The sequence below is a fragment of the Phocoena phocoena genome, chromosome 4, assembly GCF_963924675.1.
Source record: "Phocoena phocoena chromosome 4, mPhoPho1.1, whole genome shotgun sequence".
In the NCBI taxonomy this organism is placed as follows: Eukaryota; Metazoa; Chordata; class Mammalia; order Artiodactyla; family Phocoenidae; genus Phocoena; species Phocoena phocoena.
The window spans coordinates 37,373,310-37,387,376 of record NC_089222.1 but is presented as its reverse complement, the minus strand read 5'-3'; the positions used below and the strand labels follow the sequence as shown (position 1 = coordinate 37,387,376).

Below are 14,067 nucleotides of genomic sequence, written 5' to 3'. Positions count from 1 at the left end.
TCACCTCACACCAGTTAGAATGGGCATCAGAAAATTTACAAACAGCAACTGGTGGAGAGGGTGTGGAGATAAGGGATCCCTCTTGCACTGTTGGTAGGAATGTAAACTGATACAGCCACTATGGAGAACAGTATGGAGGTTCCTTAAAAAACTAAAAATAGAACTACTGTATGACCCAGCAATCCCATTACTGGCCACATACCCAGAGAAAACCATAATTCAAAAAGACACATGCACCCCAATGTTCATTGCAGCACTATTTACAATAGCCAGGTCATGGAAGCAACCTAAATACCTATCGACAGACAAATGGATAAAGAAGATGTGGTACATATATACAATGGAACACTCAGCCATAAAAAGGAATGAAATTGGGCCATTTGTAGAGATGTGGATGGATGTAGAGACTGTCATACAGAGTGAAGTCAGAAAGAGAACAACAAGTATTGTATAATAATGTATATATGTGCAACCTAGAAAAATGGTACCAAGGAATTGGTTTGCATGGCAGAAATAAAGACACAGATGTGGGCTTCCCTGGTGGCGCAGTGGTTGGGAGTCCGCCTGCCAGTGCAGGGGACGTGGGTTCGTGCCCCGGTCCAGGAGGGTCCCATGTGCCGCAGAGCAGCTGGGCCCGTGAGCCATGGCTGCTGGGCCTGCGTGTCCGGAGCCTGTGCTCCATGGCGGTGAGAGGCCTGAGTACCGCAAAAAAACAAAACAACAAAAAAAAAAACATTAAAAAAGACACAGATGTAGAGAACCAACGTATTGAAACCAAGGGGGGAAAGTGGTGGTGGGGGGGATGAATTGGGAGATTGGGATTGACAATGTATACACTAATATGCATAAAATAGATAACTAATAAGAACCTGCTGTATAAAAAAAATAAACAAAATAAAATTCAAAAACAAAGTTCTTTAGAGAGAAGGAAAATGATAAAGATCAGAAACTTGGATCTACATAAAAAAGAGCATCAGAGCAGGAGTAAAGGTAAAATTAAAATTTTCTTCTTCCTAATTGATGTAACAGATAACTGTATTCAGAATAATAGCAACAGTGATACAATTATGTATGCTTATAGATAGATATGCTTATTCATGCTTACTTATAAGTGAAATGAACTGACAGCAATGTACAAGGGATGAGAGGAAAGAATTAGGTTTATTTTGTTATTATAAGGTACACTACTTGTGAAGTGGTACAGTGTTATTTCAAAGAGAATTTGGGTTAGTTGTAAATGTATATTGTAAAATCTAGGGCAACTTTTTCTTAAAAAAGTAAAAAAAAGAAATAGAACTGATACGCAGAAAAGAGAAAATGGGATCACATAAAATGCTCAATTAAAACCACAAAAGGCAGAAAAAGAACAGAAGATAAAAATATGAACAAAGAACAAGGACAACAAATAAACAGTAACAGATATGGTAGATATTAATCCAACACTATCAATAATCACTTTAAACTCCAATAGTCTAAATGCATCAATTAAAAGACACAGGTTGTCATAGTGGATCAAGAAGAAAACCTAACTATATATGTTGTCTACAAGAAATCCACTTTAAAGACACAGATCAAAAGTAAATGGATGGAGAATGATATATCATGATAACACTAATTATAAGATAGCATGAGTAGATACATTAATGTCAAACAGAGCAGACTTCAGCCAAGAAAAGTTATCAGGGTTAAAGAGGAGCATATATATAATGATAAAGGGGTTCATTCCTAAAGAAGACATAATAATCCTTAATGCATATGCACCTAACAGGAAAGCATCAAAATAGATGAGGTAAAAACTGATATAATTATAGGGAGAAATACATGAATCAACTACTGTAGTTAAGATACTTCAACATCCTTCTGTCAGAAATAGAGCCAATTACTGTAATCCATCACATCAATAGGCTAAAGAAGAAAAATTACATGATCATATCAATAGATGCAGAAAAAGCATATGAAATATATCCAAATGCCCATTCATGATTAAAACTCTCATGAGACTAGAAATAGAGGGAGACATCAATTTGATAAAGACTATCTTCTACAGCCTACAGCTAAGATCATACCTAACCATGAGAAACTCAAAACTTTCCCACTAAGATCAGGAACAAAGTAAGGATGTTCCCTCTCACCATTGCTTTTCAACATCATAATAAAAGTCCTAGCTAATGCCATAGGACAAGAAAAGGAAATAGAACTAATAAATGATTACAACAAAGTTGCCAGATACGAGGTTAACATACAAGAGTTCATTGCCTTCCTATATACTAGCAATAAACAAGTGGAATTTAAATTAAAAATACAATACAATTAACATTAGCACGTCCCCCCCCAATGAAATACTTTGGTATAAATCTAACAAAATATGTACAAGATCTATATGAGAACCAATCACTCCTAAGCACTTCTACCTCTACTACCCAGTTCCTTAGTCTCCTTTCCTGATTACTACCATAGATTTCTGGCTGGTCTCTGCTTCTACATTTAACGGTCTCTTTTCTCCTCACTGTAGCCAGGGTAATCCTAAAATCAGATTGTGTCTCTCTCTCCTTTGTTCAAAACTCCACCTCACTATGAGTAAAGCCAACATTTTCACAGTGGCCTCAAAAGTCCTGGTGTTCTGGTTCCCAACAACCTCTCTGATCTCATCTTCTACCACACACTCCATGCTTACTCTGCTGTAACCATGTGGCTTCCTTGCTGTTCCTTAAACAAGGTCCCATCCCAGGAACTCTGTACTGCTATTTACTCTTTCCCTAAATATCCAAAAGGGTCAGCACTTACTTCCTCCATGTCTCATATCATCTAATAGGAACACCATCTCCATCTCTGAATACCCTATCTAAAACAGTAACAGTCCTAACCACACATTCCACAACACTCTTCTCTTCTATTTATTTTTTCAGTACATTTAAACATGTCCAACACCCGACTTATTTTGTATTTATCTGTGTTCTGTCTGTCCCACCTCTCCCCCATCTCCACCCTCACCAACTATAACATTAAACAGAGGTTTTGTCCATTCTGTTCACTGGCACCTAGAACTGTGCCCAGCACATGTGGGTACTCAGATATTTGTTGAATGAATTAAAATACATAAGCTCATCTACCACTATTGATCTCATATACGAAATAAAAACCCGTCAATATAAAAACCATTCCTGATAATTCCTATGCTAATACATTAATCTGTTAAGTAACTGCAGGTAGAGTACTCAATTCAATTTATCCATTACACATTTTTTTTCAACTTTTTAGGTGTAGCGTATCAAACAAGAACTTTATTGATAACCTCACTTTTTGCTTTTGCAGATATCCAGGATTACCAGTGATTATTTACATTACAATTATTCAAGTAAGCAAGTAAAAGAAAAAAAAAATCACAAATTGCCAGAAAATTAACTCCTCTTCCTCAAAAAAACAGAGAACAAAAAATGGTTTAGAGCATGCGTTGGCAAACTTCCTACAAAGGGTTAGACAGTGTAAGCTTTAAGCTTGGTGGGACACATACATATAGTCCCTGTTGTTTATTATAACCCTTTAATAATGTAAAAATCATTCTTAGTTTCTAAACATACAAAAACAGGCTACAGGCTGGATTTGACCCACAGGTAATAGTCTGCCAACCCTAGTTCAGAGAAATGCCCTGAATGCTTAGTCTGGTGTTTCATAGCATCCAAGATACATGCCTATATATACCTAAGAAAAGCATAAAAAAAGGACAGTTATGAATACAGCATGCTGGAGAGGTAAATAGTTCTCAAATTTTTCCTGAGTTGTAATAGCTGTATTTTATATCTGGAAAACATAATAGAATAAATATTTTTAAAAGTATTTCAGAGCAAACTAGTAAGTGACTTCTAGATAATCCTTCTAATATTAAATATCCTTCATAAATTAATGGTTGACCCTATGACATTTACAATATCTTTAAAAGCATAAGAAACATCAAAAACAGTACTTCATATAGAAACATATGCTTATAGCCTTCTCAGATAAATTTTTTACAATGAAATCTGCAAAAGTTTTAGAATTTTTACCTGCCACAATATTCCCAGAACGTGCCACAACCTTGAATCCATCGGCTACTTTGTCTACACTATCTCCATGGGTAAGCAAAACAATTTCTTCCTTCTGAAGGCCCCTAATAAAAAATAAAATACACAAATAGCTTAATTATTAGAAATGATTAATGGATTCTTTTGCTTTTTTTCTAGCTTTATTGAGACATTATAACATATATAACATTATGTTAAGTTTAAGGTGTACAATGTGATGATTTCATATACATATATATTGTGAAATGATTACTATAGTAAAAGTTAGTTAACATATCTACCACCTCACACAGTTACCATTTTCTGTGTGTGGTGAGAGCATTTAAGATCCACTCTCAGGCTTCCCTGGTGGCGCAGTGGTGGAGAGTCCGCCTGCCAGTGCAGGGAGCACGGGTTTGTGCCCCGGTCCGGGAAGATCCCACGTGCCGCGGAGAGGCTGGGCCCGTGAGCCATGGCCGCTGAGCCTGCGCGTCCGGAGCCTGTGCTCCGCAACGGGAGAGGCCACAGCAGTGAGATGCCGGCGTACAGCAAAAAAAAAAAAAAAACAAAAAACAGATCCACTCTCTTAGTGACTTTCAAATATACAATACGGTGTTGTTAACTGTAGTCATCATGCTGTACATAAGATTCCTAGAACTTATTCATCTTATAATTGGTAGTTTTTTGCTTTAGAAATACTAGCTTCTTCTGTGTGTAAATCAAGAAAAGAGAGAAAGTATGTAACAGTGCAACACTGCTAGAATTTAAACTTATTCTGTCCATTATAAAGCAAATAACAATAATAAATTTCAAAAAAAGACAATCCATAAAAATTGAAAACTGAAACAATATATAAAGTTATTTTTTTAACTTTTTATTTTATGTTGGAGTATAGTTGATTAACAATGTTATATTAGTTTCAGGTGTACAACAAAGTGATTCAGTTATACATATACATGTATCTATTCTTTTTCAAATTCTTTTCCCAATTAGGTCGTTACATAATATTGAGCAGAGCTCCCTGTGCTATGCAGTAGGTCCTTGTTGGTTATCTATTTTAAATACAACAGGTGTACATGTCAGTCCCACACGCCCTGACTCTCCCCACCCCCAGGCCATCCCCCCACCACCGGTAACTGTAAGTTCGTTTTCTAAGTCTGTGAGTAAAAAATAAATAAATAAAGTTGGCAATATAACGTCCCCCACCACCACACACACACAATTTCAAGAGGCTATAAGATAATGATTTCAAAATTATATCTCTATTGGAATTTATCTTAAGGACAGAAGTAATTAATGGCATGGATTAAAACAGATGTAAGTAACATTTATCAAATGCAATTGTGTGGACTTTCTTTGGACCCTGATGCAAACAAATCAACCATAAAAAGATATTTGTTACATTATGAAAAAATCTGAACAAGGACTTGGTATTAAATAATATTAATAAATAAAAAATTTTAAATAAAGCAAGAAGATAAAGTACTTTAAAAGCAAAAGGATGGTTTGCAGTTGTTATTATTGTCATCACTATTACTTAGGATTAGTGTAGGTTGTAACTGAATACCAGGATTTTAGAACTATAAAGACAGAAAAACTTTAAATCTTAACCAGATCTTTACATTTAAAGCCTCCTGTGGTATCACCTTCTACCAGCAAGATTCCTGAAGTAGTTCTCAAGAGTAGTCACTTGAGATACAGATCAATGTAAGCAACACCTCTCCATTATGAAGTAGAACAAGCACTGGATTTCAAAAACGTATTTTGGCAATGAGCAGTTCATAAAATTATTTTGAGCAACTCTGGCTTTTTTTTATTAATATCCCTTTGAAAACAAGAATACTTGAATACAGATATACTTATTTTTGTTCTTTCTAGTATTAAAGAAAAGCCAGCCACAGCCAGTTCTGTGTAAAAACTGGGAAATCTCCATTTCAGATAAAAGTTCTTAACTTGAATTTTAAAATTTCTGATCTGTCCAATTTGGAGAACACTATTCATTAAGAATTAATTTAGGCACAACTCAATAGAGGCTGTAAGAATATGTTAATAAACAAAACAAATCTATAAAAATAACTAGCACAGTTATAAGAAATGATAATAAAAACAACATGTGCACATTAACTGACATCAGCCAGCGTTTTACAGATTGAACGCAGTTAGGGAGAAATGTGATTTTTAAATAAAAATGAAATTTAGTTCAAAAAAAGTAAGTGAGTAACTCTATCAATAGTCCACTTAAATGTGCTATATCCAAAACATCGGAAAACCCCAAAAAAGAAAGCAAGTGACTAAAACTTAAGTTTTCTGGTCTTTCAGGAAGCTGAATGAAAACTCAGCTATTTTTTTTAGTAAAGCAGAAGATAAATGATTCTAGAAAGCCAATGAACAGCTCATTCACCAATCTTCAAATACATTAGAGCTGCTGTACCTAATCTATTATCACCTAGCAATAAAATAAATTAATACATTCACTGTATTAAAGACAGTACACCAAGTATAGTTATGCTCAGATACAGTAGAGAAAGTGAGGAAGAGGGAAATAAAACACATATTTAGTAATGAGTCCAGCAATGGGTAGCTTGCTAAGTACCCAGAGCAAGAACATGGTAGAGGAAGAGGTATACAAATGCAGGACAGTTTAAAACATTATCCATCTGCCACGTCTGTCATACTAATGTTTAGAATCACACTCTACTAAAAGAGTGAAAAGGGAAAACTACAAATGCTGGCATCACAATATGCTGTCCCAAAGAGGGGTTCAAGACGGCACACGTGCTTTTATTAAATTATGTCATTAAGTGCTTTTCTTATCCCTAATTAGCATCACTGCGATCTGCTGCTGTCTTGACACTCAACTGGAAGACAAATATGACAATTAACACCTTTGGCCACTACTGTGGCCTTAATTTTGTCTAAGAATTACAGAATCTCCAATTTTAAAGAATAACATTCCCAGCTGTAAGTTAGTTAAGCTACTAACATTCTTATTGATCTAAAAATATCTTTAATACCTGAATAATGAGCATGTGTTATCCACACTAATACTGAAGACTCCATCTTCTCTAACACTTTTTTTGTGCACAGTACCTCCAAATACCTTATTCATCATCTGTTCAAGAGAAAATAAATTGATGTTAATATAAATCAAAAGAAAATTACTCAATTTCTTACATTAATAATTTATGTTTCTTATTTTTAGGATAGCTGTTATATTTGTGCCCCCCAAATAAAGGAAGTCTGATAACCGTAGATAACTTGGTGCTATTATATATAATTATAAAGTTCTTAAAAGGCATAGTTATAAAACAAAACTAAATTAATAAAAATTAACCTCAGGTCAAATTCCTAAACACTGGCAAATTTTCCATTTAGGGTACTTTCATTCATCTGTTAAAAATAGGGATTTCTTTGACACTTACATCTGTTTAATTTTAAAGCATTTTAAAAGGCACTTTGAGCTTAGAAAGTACCTAGGTTGGTATTAAAACCAGGCAGATATAAATTCCTCCAAACTGTAATCTTTGGCTCCAAAGGAATAGTCTGAAAGTCTGCAAAAGGCTGTCCTGTGGTGATGAGATAAGCAATAAAATCTGGTCTTTCAATTAAATTTATTTGTTCAAATCCCATACACCTACAGACTTTTAAGTGGTCTCTACATTCTGACCCTTCTTGTGTCAATCTTCTTATTTATCACTTACATATGTCCAAACACCCCCAACACCAGACACACACAAGATTTTTAGGAACATTAAATCTGCATCAATAAAATCACTAGAACCCATCTTGGTATGTCTGTTCCACAACAGGTGTCATAAGATACCTGCCACAACAGTATGTGATGCAGGTTGACCCAGCCCCCAACAGAAAAGTAGGCAGAGGGCAAAATAAATGTTCATTCTTGTGATGCACAACGGCATATTCTTCAAAACCATCAGCAAATGCTGCCCTCTACATTCTCCTCTTAGACATTCACAATTAACCTTCCTGCAATAAAGGTTTGAGTTAAGTCCAGCAGTTAAAAAAACCCCTGCTAACCCTTGTTTAACCCAGTATTTCCCAAACTAAAGACTCATAAGTAAAACACTTTCTGCAGCACCTTAACCAACACAGTTTAGGAAACACTGCTGCAGTCTAATCAGTCCCCTTGGCTCCAGTCTTGCCTATCTTCCAGCCTATATTCCAGAGATCTACGAATGTCAGCTACTAAAATATAAATATGATTCTGTTAGTCCATTATTAAATTCTTAATGGCTCTCTATCATCTACATCTGGGTTGGTAAATTTTTCCTGTAAAGGGCCAAAGAGTAAGTATTTTAGCCTTTGCAGGTCCTACTGTGTCTGGAGCAACTGTTCAACTCTTGTCGTTAACACAAAAGCATCCACAGACAATACTTAAAGGACTGGATGTGGCGGTGTTCTAATAAACTTTATTTATGGGCACTGAAACTTGAATTTCATTTAATTTTCACATGTCACAAAATATAATTTTTTTTAAATGTTTTTCAACTCCAACAATAAAAACCATTTTAAAATCATAAAAACCATTCTTAGCTTGCAAGTCATACAAAAACAGGCAGTGGGCCAGCTTTGGCAGCAGGCTATAGTTTGCTGACCCCTTGTCTACAGGATAAAGTCCAATATGGAACACAGACTTTTCAATACATTGCCCCGTCTAATTTCACCTCTCATCTTCCCTGTCATTCTCTACTCCAGCTATTCAAACTGGTGTGATTACCGAAGCTGACCGTGTCCTCTCCCCCCATGTCTTCAGGTCTCTTCACAGTCCCAGGGGCCTAACGAAGTATGTGGCCCAGAGCAGTCAGTCATTCAAATTTGCTGAACGAAAAATGAATGTTTTCCTCTATACCACTCAATGAACCTTGTGCACCTCTGCCTCCTCTAATTTGCAGTTCTTAATTAGAAGAGAGCTGAATGATCAAGATAACCAAAGCTGTTGGAACACTACACAATTTAAAAGTTCACAGAGTCTAAATTAAAGGCTTTTACAAAGCCAAAGTCTTGAAGTAAAATTTAAAGCTATGTCACCTATTCAGAAGGCTTTCATGCTTATTCTTGATTCCTGACTATATGCTACTTAAGGGTGAAAATACAAGGAGTTAAAAGACCAGCTAAGTGTGTGTGTGTGGGAGGAAGGAATAACTTTATGTAGAGTAAAACACTTTACTTTGTTAAAATTTTGTTTTAATATTCTATTTTGACTTAAGGAAATGGTTTTCAGTATGGATTCCTGATAACCTCAAGGTCCTAAATGCCTCAAAAAAAACCCCTGTAAGTCTACTAGGTCTACCACTCTAATTGGGTCAGCTTCCCTCTTATCTGTTTTATATGCCAAGGTTTTAAAATAAATCTTAGATTTGGGAGGGGGAAACGGAAGGAAATTCCACCAATAAAAACAATTTGACAAAACCTGTGGGAGTGTATAAAGAAGCCAAATGCTTGTAATAAAGATGTTTCTTTTAAAAAAAAATGAAATTATAGTGAAGAGAGAAGTCACAATCTAGAAGGTATATGCAAAATATATGATTGGCAAAAGTTTAGTATCCAGCATACATAAAAACAATCTAAAAAATTCAACAAGAAAATGTGCAAAAATCACAAATAAGCTTTTACAGCAAAGCAGACACTAATGACTAATAGCAAATAAACACATGAATCTCAAAATAAGGAAAATGACCATTAAGACTACAACATAATGTCATGTAATACCTTTTCAGCTAGGCAAATTCAGGAAAAAAAAAAAAAAAAAGCTGACCTTGTCAAAGCCTGGCAGGGATATAGAGCAGAAGGAGTTTTTATATACTTATATACTGCTCTGGGAATGTACTTTGGGGGCAAATATCATTTCCTCGTGAAGCTGAGACTCGGCGTTTCAATTAATGATTAGCCTAGAGAAAAGTCTGTGTACGTACAATACCAGATGAAGAGTCCAAAAATATTCATGGCAGTATCTGTAATAGCAAAAATCTGGGAGAAGACCAGTGATACTAACAGTGGAATGTATAATTAATTTGTGCTACATTCAAACAATAAACTCAGTAGTGAAAATAAAATTAATTAATCTCAAAACCAAAAATGAAAATACACAAAGTATGATTTCACTTATATTAAGGTCAATAGGAAAAATTAAGTAAAATATTATTTAGAAATACAATATGTATAAAGCTACAAAGAAAAGAAAGGGAATGAATGACATTTCAGGAAAGTGTTACGTCTTGCAGGAAGAGAGAAGAATGTAGAATGGAAAAAAGCATAGAGTTTTAAAAGTTCTACTAATAGTCTATTTCTTATGCTGAGTGAGGCATAAACAGTAATAGAGATAAAGGGAGCAAGGAGCAGGACAGACTTTTTTCTTCCAAAGCAAAGAACTACCAGGAAGCAATCAGAAAGACTCTTGACAAGAGTTAATGGCAAAAGATGGTACAGAAGATATTGAAATAACTAAAATTTCAGGATGCCATGGAGGGGGCAAAGGTATACACCAGAGTGAGAACTTTGGTGCTAAAATTACTCAACTAAGAGTCACTAAGAAGCGGTAGTCCTTTACAAACAGCATATTAGCTACGTGGTATTATTTATTATTTATTTATTTATTTATCAATATTTTATAGAAAGACAATTTCTGCCCAAAGGAGCAAGATCAGCCTATTCCCTTATACTACTATGAAAGTTCAGATGACAAAGGCAAAATTTTTTATGCATTTAACATAAGCAGGCCAGGCTCTGGCTACCATAGACCCCCTAATGAATGACAGAAAAATGTGGTCTTCCAATTATAAGGGGGTACTGACATAATGGAGAAACAGTCAGCCACTATCATTTAAATTAAGGGAGCATTTTCCAGACCTGTTCACTCTAAGTGGGTGCCAAAAAAATATGTTGTGAGACTCTTCCTTACAAAATGTTATAATGCCTCTCAACATACTAAAAACCATTTAATTACAGGTTGTGCTGGACTTGCCTGGCTGTCCAGTGGTTAAGACTCTACACTTCCAATGCAAGGGGGACAGGTTTGATCCCTGGTCAGAGAACTAAGATCCTACACATGTTGTGTGGCAAGGCCAAAAATTTCTTTTTTTTAAATTGTAATTATTAGTTGTGCTTTATGATTAATATTGACTACTCAGGCAAGGAAGATCAATAAATTATGTAAATACATTATATCATGGGGCAAAGACATATTTAAAAAAAAAAGTCAGCCAATTTCCAATGTTCAGTCTGATCAGGAAACAGTCTCTTATGAGAAAACATATTAGAATACTAGGTGGGAAAATCTAAAAATAAGCCATTATCCAAGTCAAATTTATAATCACCAGTTGACTTTTCAGAGCACATTATAGGGGAAAAAGAACCTTTTACTATAAAATTCTTGTTGCCTAGATAAGAAAATATCCATTATCATAGATTTTGTATTTTATATATTTTTAGTCAGCATTTCCTCTAAATTAATGGAAAACCATAACAATCAATTAACAAGAAGCAAAATCTGGTAAAGCTGTTTTGCAGACCAGTGATTTCTAATATTCTGCCCTTATTTCAAGAGTATGAATAATAAAAATATTCACATTCTTACGTGAACATTGATTTATGTTTCCTTCGTTTACTGAAAGCTCCAGAGACAGCTATTAGAAAATGTATTGGTCTGTTCACTTTCTAAGTTTTGAATAGCTTCCCTTTGTGCCATTATTCATATCAATACACAAGTTTCAACCACATTGTTTAAAAAAAAGACAATTCACTGTTCTGCTCACTACTAAAATGAGGAGGATCCCAAAATGGCACCAACACCGGGGTCCTCATGGTAGAATATGCTTCCAAAAATAGCTGCCTCCAGTGTCTATGTCTCCAGGGTGAGCTCCAATTGCCTCCTGCCTCTCCAGGAGACTCTCCAAGATCAGCAGGTGGGTCTGACCCAGGCTCCTTTTAAATTACTGCTTCTGCCCTGAGTCTTGGAGCGTGTGAGATTTTGTGTGAGCCCTTTAAGAGTGGAATCTGGATTTCCCACAACCCTCTGTCTCTCCCAAAAGTAAGCTCCACTGGCCTTCAAAGCCAAATGTTCTGGGGGTTCATTTTCCTGGTGCAGGAACCCTGGGCTGGGGAGCCCAACATGGGGCTCTGACCTTGGGGGAAACCTCTGAAATTGTAATTATTCTCCCATTTGTGGGTCACCCACGCAGGGCTATGTGTTTTGACTGTAACTCTGACCCTCCTACCCATCTCATTGTGGTTCCTTCTTTATATCTTTAGCTGTAGAAGACCTCTTCTGCTAGATTCTCATCAATAGTTGCTCTGTAAATAGTCATTAATTTTGGTGTGCCCATGAGAGGAGGTGAGCTCAGTGTTTTCCTATTCCCCATCTTGGCCACTCCCCTACATATACTTAATTAACATTACAGTGAAGACACCTGGCAGACACCATCTTAACAAAATAATCAAAATGAACATCACCACCGATCATGATATTACTTGACATCATGTGCCTCCTAATAAGATGCTCTGAGAAGAGCACAGCATTACTTCTGTGGTATTCCTGCCAAAAATACATAACCTGAATCTAACAATGAGTAAACATCAAACAAACCAAGACTGAGGACTACTCTACAAGGTAACTGGAATGTACTTTGTTTTTAATTGCCAAGGTCATGAAAGAGAAGGAAAGATTGAGGAATGATTCCAAACTAAAGTAATGTAAAGCAACATGACAACCTAATACAACACATGGTCCTAGACTGGATTCATGAATTATAAGAGACATTAATGAGACCAACAGTGAAACGTGAATGAAGTCTGTGGATCAGATGCTAACACTGAGTCAATGTTAACTTCCTGATTTTGATAACTGTACTGTGGTTATGTAGGACAGAATTCTAGTACTTAGGATACAACAAGTAACAGAACACCTTGTTTGCAAATTACTCTCAAAATGGTTAAAAATGTCATAATTGGGGAACTGAGTAAAAGTATACAGGAGCTCTGTGAACTACTTCTGCAACTTTTAAGTGTCTAAGTTATTTTTTTAATGGACAGTGTATTGTTGTAAGCAGTAATATAGTTGCTTTTCTGAAAATCCCCATTGAAGTCAGTTCTGCCATACTAGTGTAGCAATTCATAAACAGTTGTAATACGAACAAATTATCTCATATAACTAAATATCTTACTTACTCTAAAGACAGAAAAATACTAATACAGTAGGAGTCAAAAGCAGAATAAATTAACTCTTAAGGCAAATTCATAGATGCATATACCTGCATGCCATAGCAAATTCCAAGAACAGGCTTGCCAATAGTGAATATTGCTGGATCAAACCAGGGAGCATCTTCTGCATACACGGAATTAGGTCCTCCAGAGATGATAATAGCACTGTGGATTTAAGGAAGAGAGTAATGAAGAATCTTTAACTGCTAATTCTTATACAAGATCTATGCCCTCTCTTGCTTGTACCACTGAGGGAGACTTGATACAGATTCAGAGATTTTGTTATGTTTTCACTATGCTATAGCAGATCCAGATTCTATCAGCCTATTAACAGCCTCTTACACAGCTTAATTTTTTTGGCCGCAGCATGCGGGATCTTCATTCCCTGACCAGGGATCGAACACGTGCCCCCTGCAGTGGAAGCACAGAGTCTTAACCACTGGACCACCAGGAAAGTCCTCTACACAGCTTACTTATTTTTACTCTACTTTATTGCAATACATGGAAGTTTATCAATTCAACAAACACTTGTTAATAAGTACAAACTTCCAAATATATAAAACCAATGTTTTAATCTATGATGGTTAGCCTGTATTTGTTTTGTTTCCTCATCAATGGAGGAAGTAAATGAGAATTCTAAAGTGAAATGGTGAAAATACAGGTCTCCTGAGAGGTCAGGAATGAAGCAGGTCACAGCAGGACAAATAAAGGTATTATGAAGGCCCTGGATCATGCAGGGCAAAATACTCTACAATAAAGAATGGCAGGGCTTCCCTGGTGGCGCAGTGGTTGAGAGTCTGCCTGCCGATGCAGG

At 35.8% G+C, this 14,067-nt stretch overlaps 1 protein-coding gene across 2 annotated transcripts in view; it reads right to left on the bottom strand.

The window, feature by feature from the left end:
• Window positions 1-14,067, bottom strand: part of GMPS (guanine monophosphate synthase) — a 101,508-nt gene that overhangs the window by 45,508 nt on the left and 41,933 nt on the right. For both annotated transcript variants that reach the window (XM_065876171.1, XM_065876172.1), the window contains exons 3-5: window positions 13,304-13,418; window positions 7,052-7,149; window positions 4,041-4,144 (exon numbers count right to left, since the gene is read on the bottom strand). In XM_065876171.1, the coding sequence (XP_065732243.1) occupies window positions 4,041-4,144; window positions 7,052-7,149; window positions 13,304-13,418 (317 nt within the window). The remainder of the gene's footprint in view (window positions 1-4,040; window positions 4,145-7,051; window positions 7,150-13,303; window positions 13,419-14,067) is intronic.